Source organism: Apteryx mantelli, chromosome 2, assembly GCF_036417845.1.
Source record: "Apteryx mantelli isolate bAptMan1 chromosome 2, bAptMan1.hap1, whole genome shotgun sequence".
Taxonomy (NCBI): Eukaryota; Metazoa; Chordata; class Aves; order Apterygiformes; family Apterygidae; genus Apteryx; species Apteryx mantelli.
The window spans coordinates 169,738,398-169,755,147 of record NC_089979.1 but is presented as its reverse complement, the minus strand read 5'-3'; the positions used below and the strand labels follow the sequence as shown (position 1 = coordinate 169,755,147).

The 16,750-nt window shown below is 38.2% G+C and overlaps 1 protein-coding gene across 4 annotated transcripts in view; it reads left to right on the top strand.

Annotated features, from left to right (window-relative positions):
* The window catches only part of LOC106483824 (meiosis-specific coiled-coil domain-containing protein MEIOC-like), a 39,247-nt gene extending 26,909 nt beyond the window's left edge, over window positions 1–12,338 (top strand). For 3 of the 4 annotated variants that reach the window (XM_067292041.1, XM_067292039.1, XM_067292043.1), the window contains 5 exons: window positions 2,747–2,881; window positions 2,999–3,179; window positions 5,110–5,711; window positions 10,279–10,335; window positions 11,956–12,338. In XM_067292041.1, coding sequence (XP_067148142.1) covers window positions 2,747–2,881; window positions 2,999–3,179; window positions 5,110–5,366 — 573 coding nt within the window. In that variant the 3' untranslated portion in view covers window positions 5,367–5,711; window positions 10,279–10,335; window positions 11,956–12,338. The remainder of the gene's footprint in view (window positions 1–2,746; window positions 2,882–2,998; window positions 3,180–5,109; window positions 5,712–10,278; window positions 10,336–11,955) is intronic. The other variant, XM_067292040.1, reaches the window with a different exon arrangement.
* The last annotated feature ends 4,412 nt before the right edge of the window (window positions 12,339–16,750 follow it).

Below are 16,750 nucleotides of genomic sequence, written 5' to 3'. Positions count from 1 at the left end.
CTTTTGCTATGATTTGAGAGCTGTCAGTCTTGCATGAGGATACAGCAAGGCCTTCACGAGCCCAGGTGGTTCTTCAAGTACTGGTGTAAAATGCACCTTCGTGCTCTAAGTGTTCTGCATCTCTTTCCTTCTCCCAGCCCCCTTATGCCCAACTATATCTTTAACTGAGGTTATCTGAAACCCTGCATTTCCCCCACAGTCATTTAAAAAAACAAAACAACCCCCCCCCCTTTTTTTAACTGTCACCAATCTTCTAGTGTCTTTCCCTTATTCCTTTTGTTTTTGTCTTACTAAATTTTTGGTTTAGTGCTGGAAGAAAATAATCCTGTTTGAGGCTGTAGAGAAAAACAGTAACAGTGTCTTGAGTGGATGTGACTTTTCAGAGGAAGCTGCAGTTTATACCCTTCTCATTACAGTCACTTTCCTGCCTCAGCCCCTCTCGTTAAGAACTGTTGTCCACGAGGAGATCATGCTACTAACAAGCATGTTACCACTTGAGAATTAAAGCTCAAAAGGGGCAGGAGATACGTCCCCAGAAACAGTCAGACCTCTGAACTTCAGATCAGATCTTTGAAGCTAGGATGTTTTCTTGATGATTCATGGTCCTATTTTACGTTGTCTGAATGCCTGTCTGCTTCTTCCATGTTGGAGAAGCCTCCTCGTCAGTGGAGAAGGAGGCAGGTGTCTGACCAAACTGTATCTCTGGAGAGCACCTTTTTCTTTCCAGCATCGACCCTTTGCTCGGAGACCTTGTTAACAGCCTTTTGGAGATCTAAATAGAATATAAAAACTGCCTCTCCTGTCTGCTTGTCGATGCCTTTAGACAGTACTAATAGTTTGTGAAGTGCAATTTCTGTATTAAAAATGCTTTTTTATTTGCCAATATCTTATCTATTTAATCTTTGTTTGCTATAGTTTCTACTTGTTTGCCCAATACAAATGCCAGAGCTGATGTTCTGTAGTTCTGTTGTTCTCCATCTGGGACTGTATTTAAAAATTACTCATCTTTGCCACCCTCCGCTCCTTTGGGACCAGCTTGGTGTTAAGCAGGAGGTCATATGCTACAGTTCACTTACTTCATCCCTGAGTTCCTTTAACACTTGTGGGTGAATATCACCTTGTCCTCACATTTCCCCCCACCATAACCTCTTCATGCCGGGCAGCAGTCTCTGGGTCTGCTGCATCCCACCATCAGTTTTGTCACCTTCTCTTCCAAATTCCCCAGCAGTTCTGCACGTCGTCCCTTCTGCTTCATATAGAATGATTACAAGTGGGAGATCAGAACAATGTCTTTCTCTTTCAAAAGCGAGGGTGTCCCAAGACTGATTTTTAACTTCAAATATCAACAGGAAATAACAGGTCTCAAGTTCTACGTTTGTTTGTATCCAGGATCCCCTTTAAATGTATTGCTGATACTGTCCAGTCTTCTACCAAGAATTCTCTGTATGATGAGAAAGGGTGATGATGGTTTTTGCTCCAGTGTGTCTAAGACAGTAGTGATTTCAACAACTCTTCTGCTTTCTATAATGACAAAGAAGTCTCTTCCAGACCTGCTTTTGCAGGATTTGGGGAAATTAAGTCATATGGAAAGATCGAAGTCCTCAGCTCATAATATACGTTTCATATGTATTCATCATTAAAGAAAGCTTTTTTTGATCCTTGTTCTATGATGTTCTTAGTCAGAATGATGTGATCAGTGAACTTGTTCTGGTCCATGCTGCCTGACCAGACTTTATCCTAGTGATCTACTCAAGCTACAGACGTTTTCGGTCCTTGAATTGTGTAGTTACAAGACTGCATCTGTAGAGAGTTTTGAGTATCCACTGTTCTCAGTCCCCGAGGCCAACTGCCGTAGCACGACTCACATTCCTACAGCTAAAATACATATTCCTCTTGCCTTGAGATTCTCGCCCTTTTGAGAGTCGCACCCTGCATGAATTTCTTGAGCGTAGAGAGAATCTCCCTGCAGTGGAACCGACCTGTGTTTAATTTTAGCCTGTCTAATCCGTCAGCCATCTGAGCTCTCAAACCTCTTCGTTCCTGCTGCTCTGGAGTTCTCAGTAGCAAACAGTGAGCTTCCGTGTTTTCTTTTCTAAATTTTACTCCCCCAGGGATCTCTCCATTAAAGAATTTCTACTAATTGTATTAAGTGTGCATATAGAATAGCACTGAAATAAAGAAGTGTTTTTTAGCTGTGATTCTTAAAGATGTGGTATCTTTATGTAAATTCATGACCCTTGCTCCATCCTTTTTTTTTTTTCCAAATACCTTCCAGGTTTTTGAGTTGAAAGCAATTGAGCTCATTCAGCTCCTACAATTCATGTTAGGTGAGAGCAGAGACTAAGTAATATGGATCTGTGTAAAGCAAAAATAAAGTCTTCAGCACAAATTTCAAATGTGAATATGCGTAGTATGAATATCATAGTATGAATGTGCTCTTAACTTTACCTTGAACTGCTACTTGGTCTATATATTTAAATATATAGTTGTACACTTTGGTTCTAAATGTTGCTTTTGAACGTTTTACTTTGAGGTACAACTAAATGAGAGGCGTATTCATGTTCTTACAAGAGCTGGCTGTACATCTGGATACAGATATTTGGGGACTTTTTTTGTAAATGCAATCAGAAGAAAAGCTAGCAAGCACACCTCTAAAATATTTGAAAACTCAAAACCCCTCAAAATTGTACATTGTAATATAGTACTGATTACTCATATTTAAAATAGCTATCTATTTGCTTTTCAGACTGAAGCTGACCTTGCAAGAAACTTTCCAGGAAAGCGCGTATCTAGCTCAAATAACACTCCTGTGTCCCGACTTCCGGCTAACCCGTCACGAGTTGATCGTTTGATTGTGGACCAGTTACGCGAACAAGCCAGAGTAAGCTTTCTTGAAGTATTGTCTCGTGAGTCATAATACCAGGTGAAATATTGTGTTGTTTTTTTATGGAGAATTATAAATACCGACTGATTTTGGTGTTTTCGATGTGTCCGGTAGGTACTCACCTTAATAGGAAAAATGGAAAGGCTTCGGGGCACCCCGGTGCATGGTAACATATCCGCTACTTTGGAACATCATTTGGAAGCCATTCACGTAACACAAGCGAGGCGCAAGGATGAGATTGTTAATGCTGCTAATCCACAGAGACAAGGAGCACCACGCTATAATAATGAAAAAGGTAAATGATTTCTATTCCTGTGGTTCTAAAACTTTTTCAAATATCAATTGTGAAAATACGCGATTTGAAATGTGCAGCAAATTCCAGTTTTATTTACTGTAACATCAGCAAAAAAGGTTGTAAATCTAAAATAGTTAAAATAGGAGTCAGACTTTTTAAGAGTTAAAAAGATCTTCTCTCACCTAATTTTTCTTTTCTGTTTCTCTCTGACTGGTTTAAACACTTAGAAACTTTCTTCTCTTGACTAAAAAGTAAACCTAAAATCACTTTTTTTTTTAATATATAACCATAAGTAATTCTCTTTTAAGTCAAAATATACTCATTTTTAAACAAATTTAGTTTCTTTGTTAATGATATTTGGCCAGTCTTTCACTTCTCTTTATAATAAAGTGAAAAATATGCTTGCTGCTGAGTTGATCTGTGCTGCCTGTCTACCTTATCTAAATTAAAAAAAAAAAAAAGTCAGAAATAGTGTTTTGTGATTCCCACCTCATGTTGACATATAGCAAGAATGATGTGCAGCACAAGTATAGGCTTCTGAAGAGCCTTTTCTTGTGTGCTGTTCGTGTAACATATGTTTATTCTTACCTAGCACAACTGTAAAAGATGAATTTCAAAGATGGACCCTAAATCTGCTTTTTAATTATGACTTTGAAAGCATTTTAATTGCCAGAAAGTTAACAAATTGTCGCTCATTATATTATTATAAATAATTATTGGAAAATAATCTTAGAAAAGAGCCATGTGATATAAAGCTGAAGAAATCATTGTTTTGCATGTTTATTTCTTTTCAAAGTTGGACAAAACTTTGGACAAAACTTTTGTCCAACAAGTTGGACCAAATTAAGTAACTTCTCAAAGTTATATATTAAATGGCAAAAAAAATCTGCTTAATTCATAGCAGCTTAATGTTCCATGTATTTTCATCTATTACTAATTCATCAATAAAGCAAAACTAAGACAAACTGCATTTTGTTCCACTAGCGCAGGGTAAGTGGTAGCTGCTATTCACTATAATGATTGTACAGCCGATACGTTTAGGAATTTGGGTTTTGAAAGTTAAGAACATACTCTTTTTCTTCAGACTAGACTTATTTCTCAGAGAGAGATTTCCAGAGAGTAACACAATTTTTTTTCTTCCCCTTTCCTCTTTTGGATCCTTATTGAGCTATGTCTTTTATTGCCTCCCTGTTGCTGCAATGAAGCCGGCAGTGTGTAGTTCTTTTGACTTGAAGCAATGTAATAGGATCGCTCCCCTTGCAAGAGGGGAAAGATAAATTGTAAAAAGAGTCAAAATATTTTGCTTTCGCAAGTTAGGTGACAAGCACCTTTTTAATGATGTTATATACTTAAAAGTAATAGTCCTGTAGCCAAATAAACTTCTCCAATTAACCCTAATTAGCTCAACTATAGGTCAAGAAGTAGGTAGTCATCATCTTAACAAAAGAAATGTCCCACAAGCCATGGTTTTGATGAACTCATCTTCACTTTGCAATGAAGATACTTGGAATCATTATGTGAACCATCGGATATGGTACCTATAATTAGAAGTACTGCAATTAGTCTTTTACGGGTAATGGTGACCGTTCTGGTGGGATTATGTCTCTGAAGAAGAGCTATGCTGCTTTTGGATGTCTAAGCACAATCTAAACCACATATGGAAAAGCACTGAGTGTTTTCCACAGTGAAATATTTGTTTCTTTGAGTTCCACTGTCGACGAATATGTATCTAAACATCAGTAGCGAGTCTTTTCTCACTGGGAGGCCGGATGCGTATCAGAGCCACTGAAAGGGAAAAACTGTTTCTTGAGCAAATTTTGCATATGAGTGATGAGCTTTGAATGAATTCAAAACGTTTTTAATGCATTAATATTATCAGGCTCGTGTATTAGTTTTACCTGTAACATGTTTTTTTTTGTTGTTGTTGTAGATGTTCTGGCTCTGGCAGCTGCCATTAGGGAGTTGGCCGCTTCCACGCGCAAGGCTCGTACCGCTTTATGGTGTGCGTTACAGATGACTTTACCAAAAACCTCCTTAAGCAGTCCAGAAAATCAAGAAGAAGTTGAAAGGGCATTGCAAGAGCTTTGCCCTGCAAACACAAGCACACAAGAAAAAAGCAACATGGAGCATGAAAACAAAGGAAGCAAAAAAGAAAAATCTGAGGAATCAATGAGGATTCTGGAATAATAGCAAAAAAAGTAGTAGTAGTAATAATAAAAGGGAGGCAGAAGGCTGAGGAAGGAGGGAAGGGGAAAGTGGCTTGCATAGTGCTATGGAAAATGTTTCTGATAGGTTATCAAAAAGCAAAAAGTTAACATAACTGATCAGTGCTGCAATTTTATTACTGTGATTCTGGTGTTGAGAGACACGTCTTGTAATAGTGTTAATGCAATTTTAATATTGCTGGTATTGCAATGTCTGCTACATAAGAATTTTATTAATAAGAGGAATTAAACAATAGCTGAGCATTTCCTTGTCTGCTTATCCAAAGCTATGTATCAGCTGTGACTGAAGCCATGACCTGAGAAACCAGTGAGTGGCAGAACTTAATTCTCCTTTCTTTGTTAATTATACAATTTATCGCACTTAAATCCATTTGTAAGGTATTTCATAATTGTTCAGGGTTTTTTTGTTTGGTTGGGGTTTTTTTGTTGTTGTTTTTTTGCACCATTCTATAGTTCTTTTAAGTGCCAAAGTGATCACTAAATAGTTTGCATCCTGTCACTCCGTACAGACTCATTCACACTTCTGTACTGGTTTTGTGACAGGGAGTCGGATCGTTCAGGTAATTGCTAACAGTTTGGCAAGAATAATCAGTGTTTAATTGTTGGTTGCGTGAAACGCTTCAGCAGTTGTGCTGCCAACTCAGTTTCCAGCTAAAGCAATGTAAACCAAGATTTCCTATAGCGTAATCCGTGTAACAAAATGTTTTATGTGAAAAAACTAATTTAAGGAGTTTGTAGCTTTTCAGTAAGTACTATGTTGGAGTACACATTAGCAGGTGATATAAAATTGTCACTCAGGATTAGAAATTAGATTTAGTGATTCCTCAGTGGGTTAAAAAGCAGTAACTATATAACTTAGTATGCACTTAATTAAAAAAAGTTATGGTTATTAATATAAGTTCATGGTACTATAATTTTTGAAAACATTCCATATTTATTTTAATGTGTTTTTTGAATGTTTATTTAAAATTCTCTTTTAGTAATATACAGTTGATCTTTTGCCAAACCTTCCAAAAAATCAGATTTAACGATTTACTCAGGAAATATGTATATTATTATATAAATATACACATGGTATATAGGGATTTTTTGGGGGAAGGGATGTTTGCAAAATATTTACACAAAGCTAACTATATACTAGGTTACCAAAGCTGTTTAACTGATTTGTTTTAGCATGCGAGGATTTCATATATTTAATTGCTGTTAACTAGTCTCCATTCTGTGGCTTAGACAATCAGAAGTATTATGCATCAGTGTGAATGTTTGGGGTGAGAATTAGAAAAGAATGAGTAATTCCAGTTTTGTTCGTAGAGTACTTACACATATTTTAATGCTTTGACAACTGTGTCTTAATGTTAGATTATCTCTTAACACGTACTAATAACCAACTAAGGTTCTTAGGTATCAGTATATTAATGAATGGCTTCAGAGGGCAGTTCTTATTTTAAAAGCAAATTCAGTTGGGATGTGAGGAAAGTTCGAAAGACAAAACTGAAGATTTAGCTGTGCTTCATAATGTTTGATGTTGAATTCGACATTTTGTGGATAAATATGTAATTGTTTCCGTATATACGTACTTGCAAAACGTTCCAAGAAGAGGTCTGTCGTTTTGGATCTGATAATGTGTCTAGAACAAACGTATTCTCAATAGTACCATCGTTAACTGCAACGAGGCAGTAACCACATAACTTCATAGACAAAAGTTACAGGCGCCTCATTTTAATCCACGGAATAAAGTTTAAAAATGGGAGTTGATAGAATTCAGAATCTTAGTATAGTAAGATCCTTTCTTTTTCCTAAAGAAAAGTGAATTCAACTTAAATGTTTTCAGCCATAGCCTAAAAAAGTGAGTACTGAAGAGTTATTTTAGTGCCGTGCGAGTGTATGTGTGCATGTGCAGTTCATTTGCACAAATTAATTTCAGAAGGTTAAATTTGCTTTTGTGAAACTAATTATACTCCATGGTTTTAAAAAGAAAAACGGAGTCTACAGTATTTGAGTTCATGGCTAATTTTGTTTTTGAATTATGATTACTATGTTGACGGGAAATCAGAACCTGAGTCTTGATTTGCATTTCTGTTTACAGAATAATTGTAGTCCTGCGGGATCGTTTTGTAGTGGTGAACGTATTGGGCCCGGCAGGTCCTTACCGTATCGTTTGCGTGTTGATTATTATTGCGAAGGAGTGTGGTCTTAATTGGCTCACACTGGAGTTAATGTGCCTTTAACAGTCTTATTTTTCAAAACCAGTAAATAACTGTATGCTTTCAATTGCAGTCTTAAAAACGCATTTAAAAAAGGTTACAGTTTGGCTGCATTTGAGTATTGCTGACCCCCCCGGGGTCTTCATACAAAAACGTTATGCCCGTTGTCTTTAAATCCATTGCTTGTGGACAGCGTTAGACCTATAAAAGCAAAAGCCCTTTCAGAGTGCTGAGGTTCTGTTGCTTTGTTACGTAGCCTTTTATAGTTCAGGAGAAATAATACTGTATTTTGTAAAATAACCGATTCGCAGCCAGTGTCGCAGTTGCACTCTTACAGGCGCAAAATATTTTTTAGCTGACTAGCGTTTAATTTGGCAACGAGGTACAAGTTCTGTGAGTATTGCATTGAGTTGTTGGCCTGGTTAAGCGTAATGCTTCTGTTTTTAAGGGATTAATTCTATTCCCAGTTCATTGACTTCAGTGGAAGCAGAGTTGAGGCACCACGTTACACTTAAGCTAGAGAGGTGGTTTTGCTTTGGAGCTTGATTTCTGAGTTTTTCTGTTTGTGGAGCAATGAAGTAAAATTTTGCTGATTTTTTTTTTGTTTGTTTGTTTGTTTGTTTCAGAGTAGCTTTGCTGAGATTCATCTCTTTTCTTCTGGTTTGGTTTATGCAGTTTGAGTTTTTGTGTGAGGTGAAGGAGTTAGCAGAGTTGTAGCTGGTAGTGGCAGCAGTGATACTAGATTGCTCCATTTTAAGAGAACAGGATGCTTAAGAGTCCCTTTTCAAATCAAGATTACGTGTTTTGATAGATATGAGTGAATCTTAAATGCTTCAAAATCCCAAACTGGTAATCCAGTATATCATAGATTTAAAAAAATATGTGTAGATAACTGGAGACTTCTGGTGACTTCACCCGATCGTTTCTCAGGAGAGGGGCTGCTTCAGAGTAAGAACCTTTTTTTTGGTCTCCCGATGGGTTCAGTATCTCTGCTTTTCTTCTGTATTTACAGGGTCCCTATAACTGTTAAGTTACTCTGGTGGTATTTGTGTAAACCAAAGCTAATGAACTGGTATTAGTTTGTCGTGACTGCTGTTAGAACAGCTCGTGGAGAGGTTGTCTAGCTTTCTGATGCTTGTGTCGCTGAGCCTTTTCAAGAACAGGCGAGTCTCTAAGATTCTGTGAGCTCCCAAATGACTGCTGTTTTTTCCCCTAAACTGGATGCTCTTCTTTGCTGTTGGTGTTTGCCATTGCTATTAATCTTTTCTGGGTACCTGGATATGTATCATTTGGAAATGATTTGCCTCACAGCTTGGGAACTGATGCTCTAGTGTTCATAATAAGTCTCTTCTTACTACTCTCAGTACCTTTTCTCTTTGATGAAGTAAGTGCGTTGTAGAAGATGGAGAGTATACAAGTGGGAGGCTTTTGGAGGTACTTGCTGGTATTTTGGCCTTTACTGCCTTACCAGGCCGTGTGCTGTGTTTATTTCTTGCCATCCATGTTAAATGGTGCGAGTTGGCATGTGTGTTCTTCTGCTCTTTGAGGCATGGGACACTCGAATGTCCCCGTTCCCCCCCACCCCCAACCCCGCACCCCCATCGCTTTCTTACAAACTGGGATGAGACCTGACAAAGAAGGGAAAAAAAGGAAGGCCAGGTTTATTACCGACGGCTAGGGGTAATTGAGAATCAAGCAGACAAATAAGAATTACTCTTGGTGTAGTTGAAATTTAAAAAAAAATAGGTGTCTCTGCCTAGGAATGTCCTCTCTTCAGAGAAGTGTGAAGATATTCCAGAATTTTGTAGAAGACTTCCTAGCTTTAGTCCTGTGTGCTTTTCCTGTGGAGACCATGAGCGCAGCTTCCTGGGATTATCTTTGATCTGCTCTCCAGGTTTTCTCCCATTCTGCTTGCAGAAATAAAGAAGGAAAGAGGAGCCATAAGAACCCCTACTTGCTGTGGATAGGATCGCTCCTCTTAACAGCCATGGCTCCAGTAATCAGTGTGAGCCTGAGGGTCCAAGTCTTTCTCTGTCTTTCCTTCAGCTGCGCTTCCCTTTTTCCACCTCGGCTGGTCATAGAGGCCGCCAGTGTTCAACCGCTGAGACTCGTGGTAGAGTTGACTTGTGCCAGTCGTGCTCTGGTAGCTGTTCTTCCACCCTTAAATGGTGTAATCATGGAAGCAATTGGTGCTCTCAACTACGTACCAGCCTGAGGTGGCTAGGATATGGTTTGGGAACAGCTGGATGTGGTCCTCCTCTTAGAGCAGGTTCACCAACTCTTGCCTCTCCACTACTGTGTCCGTCAGGAACAAGAAAGAAATAGGGTTCAAACCATCTTTTCTAAATGCAGTATAGTTCATAGAAATAACAAAGGTCCCAAATGACAAGGAAACATCTAGCATAAAAGTTGCATTGAACTGTTTGTTTGGGGGGTTTTTTGTTTGTTTTCTTGAGATTTGTTCTTCCTAAAATGATAGCATTCAGCTTTGCTCAGCATGGTATTCTCAGATACAAATTTATATTAGTTTATAGCTCTGATTCTGTTGGATGTTGGATTTTTGTTTAATTGCTGTAAAGATTATGCAACAAACAAACCTTAAGCCTATATGTATTTTTAAAAAAGTTATTTCCTTATCTGCTCTGAAAGCTGATTTTATTCTCTGTTCAGGAGCTGTGATGTCAAAGCGCTGCATGTTGGAGCAACCCAAAGCAGTAGGGGTCTGGGGTGGGTTTTTGGTTCTTTGTATCTTTGGTTCTTTTGGCAGTGTGTGTGACCTTAGTTGTAAAATTAAATTTTTAATTCTATTTTATATCTACAGTATTATGTAGATATAGATATATATATATATTTAAATAGAGTCATTAAGGTGGAAAGTCTTGAGTTCAGGATTATTTTTTTAAATCTTCAAGATTGTATATTATATTGAAAAAGAATAGGGAATGTATGAGAGGAGTTAATGTTCAAATATACTTTTTTCTTTTTTTTTTTTCTTTTTAAATAGGTGCATTTGCAATTAGGCTACTGATGAGCTAGGTGTGATCCTGCTTCCATTGAAGCCAGTAGCTTTAACAGGTTTTGACTTCAACTGGCTCTGTTGCTTTACTGGCATGACATCTCAAGTTATGTGGGCTCTTTGTAAATATGAGCTTAGTAGTTCACCTTGAACAGTTGATATAAAGAAACTCCAGAAGGATGTGTTCCCGACCTTTTTTTATAAGGTTTCTCCCTACGCCGACAACTTGGAATTAGAAGGATTATTTTGCTTTCTTTCGAAGCTGAGGAATATACCTACTGCAAAAGCTTTGGCCGAATTAAATCTGTGGGTTTCTGAGAATTTTGCACCTTGTTTTATCCTGATTTGCATGGATGGAAATACAGCCTTAACCATGCAAAGACCTTGATTCATTTCCTCTGCGGTTTACCTGTCTCAATCACCAGCACTTTTTTGTTGTGTAGAATATTATATAAAAATTAGGCATCTATGAATTTATTTTTTGTTATAGATTGCTTTATAATTTGTTTAAAAAAACCCACATTTTTCCTGTCAGTTCTATCAGTTATATAATATGAAGGGTCATTATTTTTCTTCATTAGCAATACTGTAATCAAAGGTGCAAAAATAAGATGCATTTGATGTACGTAGTCTGTGCTGTTAGAGGTTGAAAATACATGGGATTATGAGCAACTTACTAAAATATTGAGGAACTGGAGCTATAAATCCTCTTTGCTGCTTGTTTGCCAAATAAGCTTTAAAAAAGGAAATCATTTGCATATAGTGTGTAAAAGCTAGTTAGACCAGAGTCAAATTAAAAAAAAAACAAATCATTGCTAGGCAAAGGTTGCTTTACATTTTTTACTGTATAAAATACAACCAGTTTAAAACTTGTTTATGCACAGTAATAACTTAATGAGCATAGTTTTTTCACAGAATTAGGCTATTTCCAATATATATGGGAAAAATAAGTTTCCTTTTATTTTTTATGACAGATATACAAAGATTAATAGTGTCTATATTTTAATATAATATTTGGTGTCTGAAGTATATCTTTTACATGTTTGTTGGTCAAACTCATTTACTTAAAGCAAATTTTACACCGCTGCTGAAATATTACCGAAGGAGGGTTTTGTGAGTTGATCCATTTAGTACACCCAACAGGAATATGTGAAAGTATAATTTAGCTTAAAAAGAAAAAAAAAAAAAGTCAATTGTTGATTATACAAGATTTTAATCAGTCAGTTTGGCTTATTTAAGTATTTCCGTCAAACAACTGTGGATATTGAATTAACGCTGCAAAAATCTTCCTTCTACCTCCTGCATAACATTCTTAAAATTATACTTCACAGATCTCTTTGGGGATATATGTTATTACAGCAAGCTGGTCCACCTGAACTCGTGGGTTCCCTGTGCTTTTCCTTTCCTCCGTTCGTCGTTTTATGTGGAACACCGGGATGCCTTGTGGCTGAGGCTCGATTACGTTCACTCGTGCAAAGGGGCTTCAGGCGAGCTGTGTACGCTCGCGCGCGGTTTCTGTTACAGCGGTCGGGAGATTGCGAGGTTTGCGTCACGTGTATGGAGGTCTCAGATGTGTGAGAATTCTGTAATAAATCATGGCCAGTGTGATTTTTTTAGTATATTTTTATGTATGCGATCGATTCCTTTTATTTAAATAATCAATTGTGTTGTATGTATGTCCCTAATAAATAGTTACAGCTTGTTGTTTCATCTAGTTCGATTTATGCTGGTAATCGGCTGCTGGTCTCCATGGGAGATGTGGGGTGGGTTTTTTTGTTTTGGTTTGTTTTTTTGGTAATTCAGCACTGAAAAAACAAATCTTATGTGTTCTGGGTTAACACAGTTACAAAAATTAAAATGCTTTATGACACCGATTTTATCACTTTAGCAAATTTTCTGGGAGAAGAATTGGAACGTTTCCCATAGTTATCCCTAGACGGCATTTGTTGTACTTGGGCGTTAAGGAGTTTCTCTTACTCTGAACGCAAGGTCACGCGCGGAGGAGACTTCCTCTGAAAACGTAGAACTGCGTTAAATGGCTGAAAACGCACAAAAGGAAAAAGCTTAAGTGATTTCAGTAAGTTGCGCTCATCGCTTCGCCCAGCATTACCGGGGAAAAGCGGTCGGGATGAACGCTCCCCACGCGAAGTAACTTCGCAAAGGGTCGTAGAGCCCGCTTTGGTTGGAGTGGAGGTTAGCGGCTGCGAGCAGGCGCCTCGCTCTGCTGCGCTGAATGTCGTAGAAGACGCTGAAAGCCGGCGCGCTTTCCAAATCGCTGCCCTCGGCAGAGCTTGATTTTTTTTTTTTTTTTTTTTCAGTAAGAAGAGTTCACGCAAACCTCGGGTACATGCAGACTCGGAAGCTCTGGAATCCCACGTAGCCGATGAGAGCGTCTCCGCGTATGCGCATCAGGTAGGTTTAGGCAGTGAAAAAATGATGTGTGTTGCTGATATATTATAAATTCTTGTTTCATTTAATTCATGCCATGCATAAGCCACCCTTTGTAGGCTTTTGAAAATGCCTTCTATTCTGCGTAAAATAGCTAAGCACTTTATATACCCCATAATCTTTGAGGGAGGTTCATCTTTATAATATGTAGATATGTAACTTAGGTCAAGCAGGTTATGCTCTTAAAGTACCCATTTTTTTTCCATTACTTACAGATGGAGCATAAACTGACTGCCTCAGCTGTTGGTGACACTGTTCATGTGATTAATCCCATCCTGAAGTGTTGGCGAATGTATGGCTGATAGCAAGTCATATGTTGTACAGCTAGCGTAAGAATTCAGCTTGTTTGTCTTGTGGAATCTAGTGTGGAATTATTTCAAACTGGGGGAAAATATTTCTAAGCAGTCTCTCTTCCAGTGATATAAAGGAAAAAAAGAAATCAATTAATTGTTTTTCCTTAGTGGACAATTTTATACGCTTTCATGATGCTTGAATAATTTAAACCTTTGATTTTTCAAGCAGAGCATTTCCATATTCAATTGATTTATACATCTCAAGTATCTCAATGTGGAATTGTTTGAGCTCTTTTTCCATACCTCACTTTTTCCTGGCATTCCTCTCAAAGCCCAGCCAACATTTTTGGTTCCCTTTTCCCTTCGTTCCCTTCCCAAACCTGCAAGTATTTGCATTTCCTATATTGCATAAGTAACCAACTCTTTGAGTCCTAGGAAGCATGGACCAAAACTTTTGATGGCTAAAAACCACGGGGCGTTCGTATTACACCTCAGAGAACTGACAGCAGAAGTTGTGTCAGGAATGGTCCAACGGAGGAGATCGCAGGGGCTTCCCGACGCATCCCACCGCTCCTGCGTGCGGTTGGGTTGTACGTGCTCTCGGGTTTGGGAATGATCAACGGATGTCACTGTTGGCAAGCCACAGGAATTTAGGTTACCAAATAGTCCTCAGTGCCGTCACGGCCCTGCTACGTCTTGCGATAATGTAAGAACCAAATTTGAAGTCTTCCTATAAAAACGTGTAACTAGGATAACTGAAGCAGACCAGATTTTTTTTGTTAGTTTGTGGACCTTAAATGTATTTGGCTACTCTGCAGGTTTTGGTTGTGGTTGCTGCTTTGTATGCATGTTTCGGAAGTTAATTTTGGGGCACTGCTAGAAACTTTTTTTTTTTCTTTTTCCTCTCAACCTCTTCCCCCTCCCTTAGGTAGCGAACAGGATTCCCAAAGCACTGTTATTTAGCAGATCGTTAGAGATGGAGCTCTCCACTGATAGCACTATTCCCTGCCTCGTGCCTATGTAGGGAGGAAGGGGAAGTTATCTGTGGTGCAGACCATGCTGGAAGTGAAAAAGAGCTTTACTACAAATTCATTTCAGCCTTTATTGTATGTAGAGGAACTAATATAGGGGCTTATTTGAGAGCTTTAAATAAGAGCTTTAAATGAGAGCTTTAAATATCCTGCCCAAGATTAAAGATCACAGCACGGTAATCTCTTCAGCAGTGGGGATATCGAAATTTAGCCTCTGGTCCAGAAAACCAGAAACAAGAGACGCTCTCGGTAGCATGCAGCACGTGATATTTTTGTTACAAAAGAAGCAGAGCGAGGAAAAATGGCCAATATGCATGCATAGTAGATATTAATAGAAATATTAAAAAAAAAAGACATATAACACTTTTATTCAAATACAGTGTGGTTGCTTTGATACACGTTCCAAAACACCTGCAAAGAAATAGTGGCACCTATTTTAATACAGCTATGCTGGCAGCTTGCCTGCGAAGATACTTTGGAAATTAGTCACAGTGAAATGTTTTTCTCCTCGTCTATCACACCCTGAATTAATCTGATAACATTTGGTCTCTTGCATTGATTTTTTTTTTTTTTTTAATGATGGTAGTTGAAAGTATTTGGAAGACACATTTGTTTGATAGCCTGATTTTTGTGAAGCCCTGCAGTTTGGTGGTACTGCTCTGATTTGAATAAAAGTTCCTTATCAAAATGAAAACGCTGCGTTTCCACAGTGCTGGCTTGTTAAGGTTACTGAGAAGACCTGTGATATTAGCTGGTGAATCATGCTGTGTATGGGTATCTATATTTCAAGAGTGTAAGGTTACAAGAGATGCAAAGCTCAGTAAGTAGGTGGTTCGGTCAAATATTCCTGAAGAATTATTAGTAGAATAACATTCCTTTGCACAGCTTAAAGGCTGAAGGTTGCTGGATTGTATTTGTCTGAAAATTCAGTGATCTTGCAAATGGATTATAAACAAATGTAAAACCGAAATGCTTATTTGCTTAGAATCAGTGGGTGGAAAGCAAAAGGTGAACGTCTTAAACAGAGAAAACATTTAGCGTATACAGATCTTAGTCTAGCTGTTAAAAGAGAAGTAATGATCAATTAAACTAAACTAACAAGTGTTTATATGTGTCATTTTAACTTGCTCACTAGTGTGTTGTGCTAGAAACCTACCTTATCAGCTGTTGCAATTTTCGTCCTCATTCTAGAAGTCACTGACAGCCTTCTAGATTTTAGGATAAAACACTATCTTAGACGGTGATTTTGGGCTATATTATTGCCTACCAAGTAGATTTCTGCTATTGTTTGCAGTCTGAATCTCACAGATATTTGTGGTTTGGGTAAGCAATTACTGAAGATAATATGTGACATGTAACTCAAAAGCAGCTTTTTTTTTTTTTCCTTCCATGTTTGTGACCTTACTAGTCTGTGATGGTGCCTGAAGAATGTCTGTCATAGCAAACGATTAATGTTGCAGGGTAAAATAGATGAGGATCTCTCACAAACGGCAAACCTGAACATGAGGTTGGTAGATTTTTGCTTTTAACTTTGGCTTTTAAGTCACTCTCATGGGTTTATTGTTTCCCTTCTGGTGTTTCAGGAGAACTCAACCCTCCCTCTCCCCTCCCCTGCCTCTCCTCCCCCAAAATAGTACAGAATTTAATAGTCTTATTTATTTTTCTTTTCACAGATCTGCTTGTAAATCAGGTGCCAGTGTAGTTCCTACTATGATTTTTTCATGACAGCAGTAGGGAGATAGATGCAAGCAGCAGGATACGTGCTCCAATGGTAACGTTACAGTATTGAGAAAAACCTATTTGAATGCTTTGAAACTTGTGCTCAAAAAAACCCCATACACAAGAGTGTGTGTGTGTGTGTGTCAGAACAGATGTGAACAACTGGCTACGAAGGGATGGACAATTAGAAAATACTCTCTAAACCCGCTTTCAGTGTCAGTTTTGCATGCTAAATTCTTCCATTGTTTTCCCACCACCACCCCAGATATCACTGAGGCTCTTCCACCTTGCTGTGATACAAACCTATTGAGTGAAAGAGTTCCTCTGGATTTTCATGGGTTTGAGGCTGACTTGTTAGTTCCTGATGTAAATAGGGGAGGAGAGAACTCAAGCTCCGCTTAAGTCGGTATAGTTGTACGAAAGTGATAGTAGAAGTTCGTGGTTATACCCGATTCAGGACAGGCTGTAATCAGCGTAAAATATGACTGCTGAAGATGCAGAAGCGTTGTATGGTTGACTTCTTGCTACGTGAAGGTGTAGAATGACAGTGTAGAAACGAGGTGTAAAAAAGCTCAAAGACTTCTGAAAGTGCTTTCAGATTTCCCAGCACATTATGTATTAAAGGCAAGACGTGC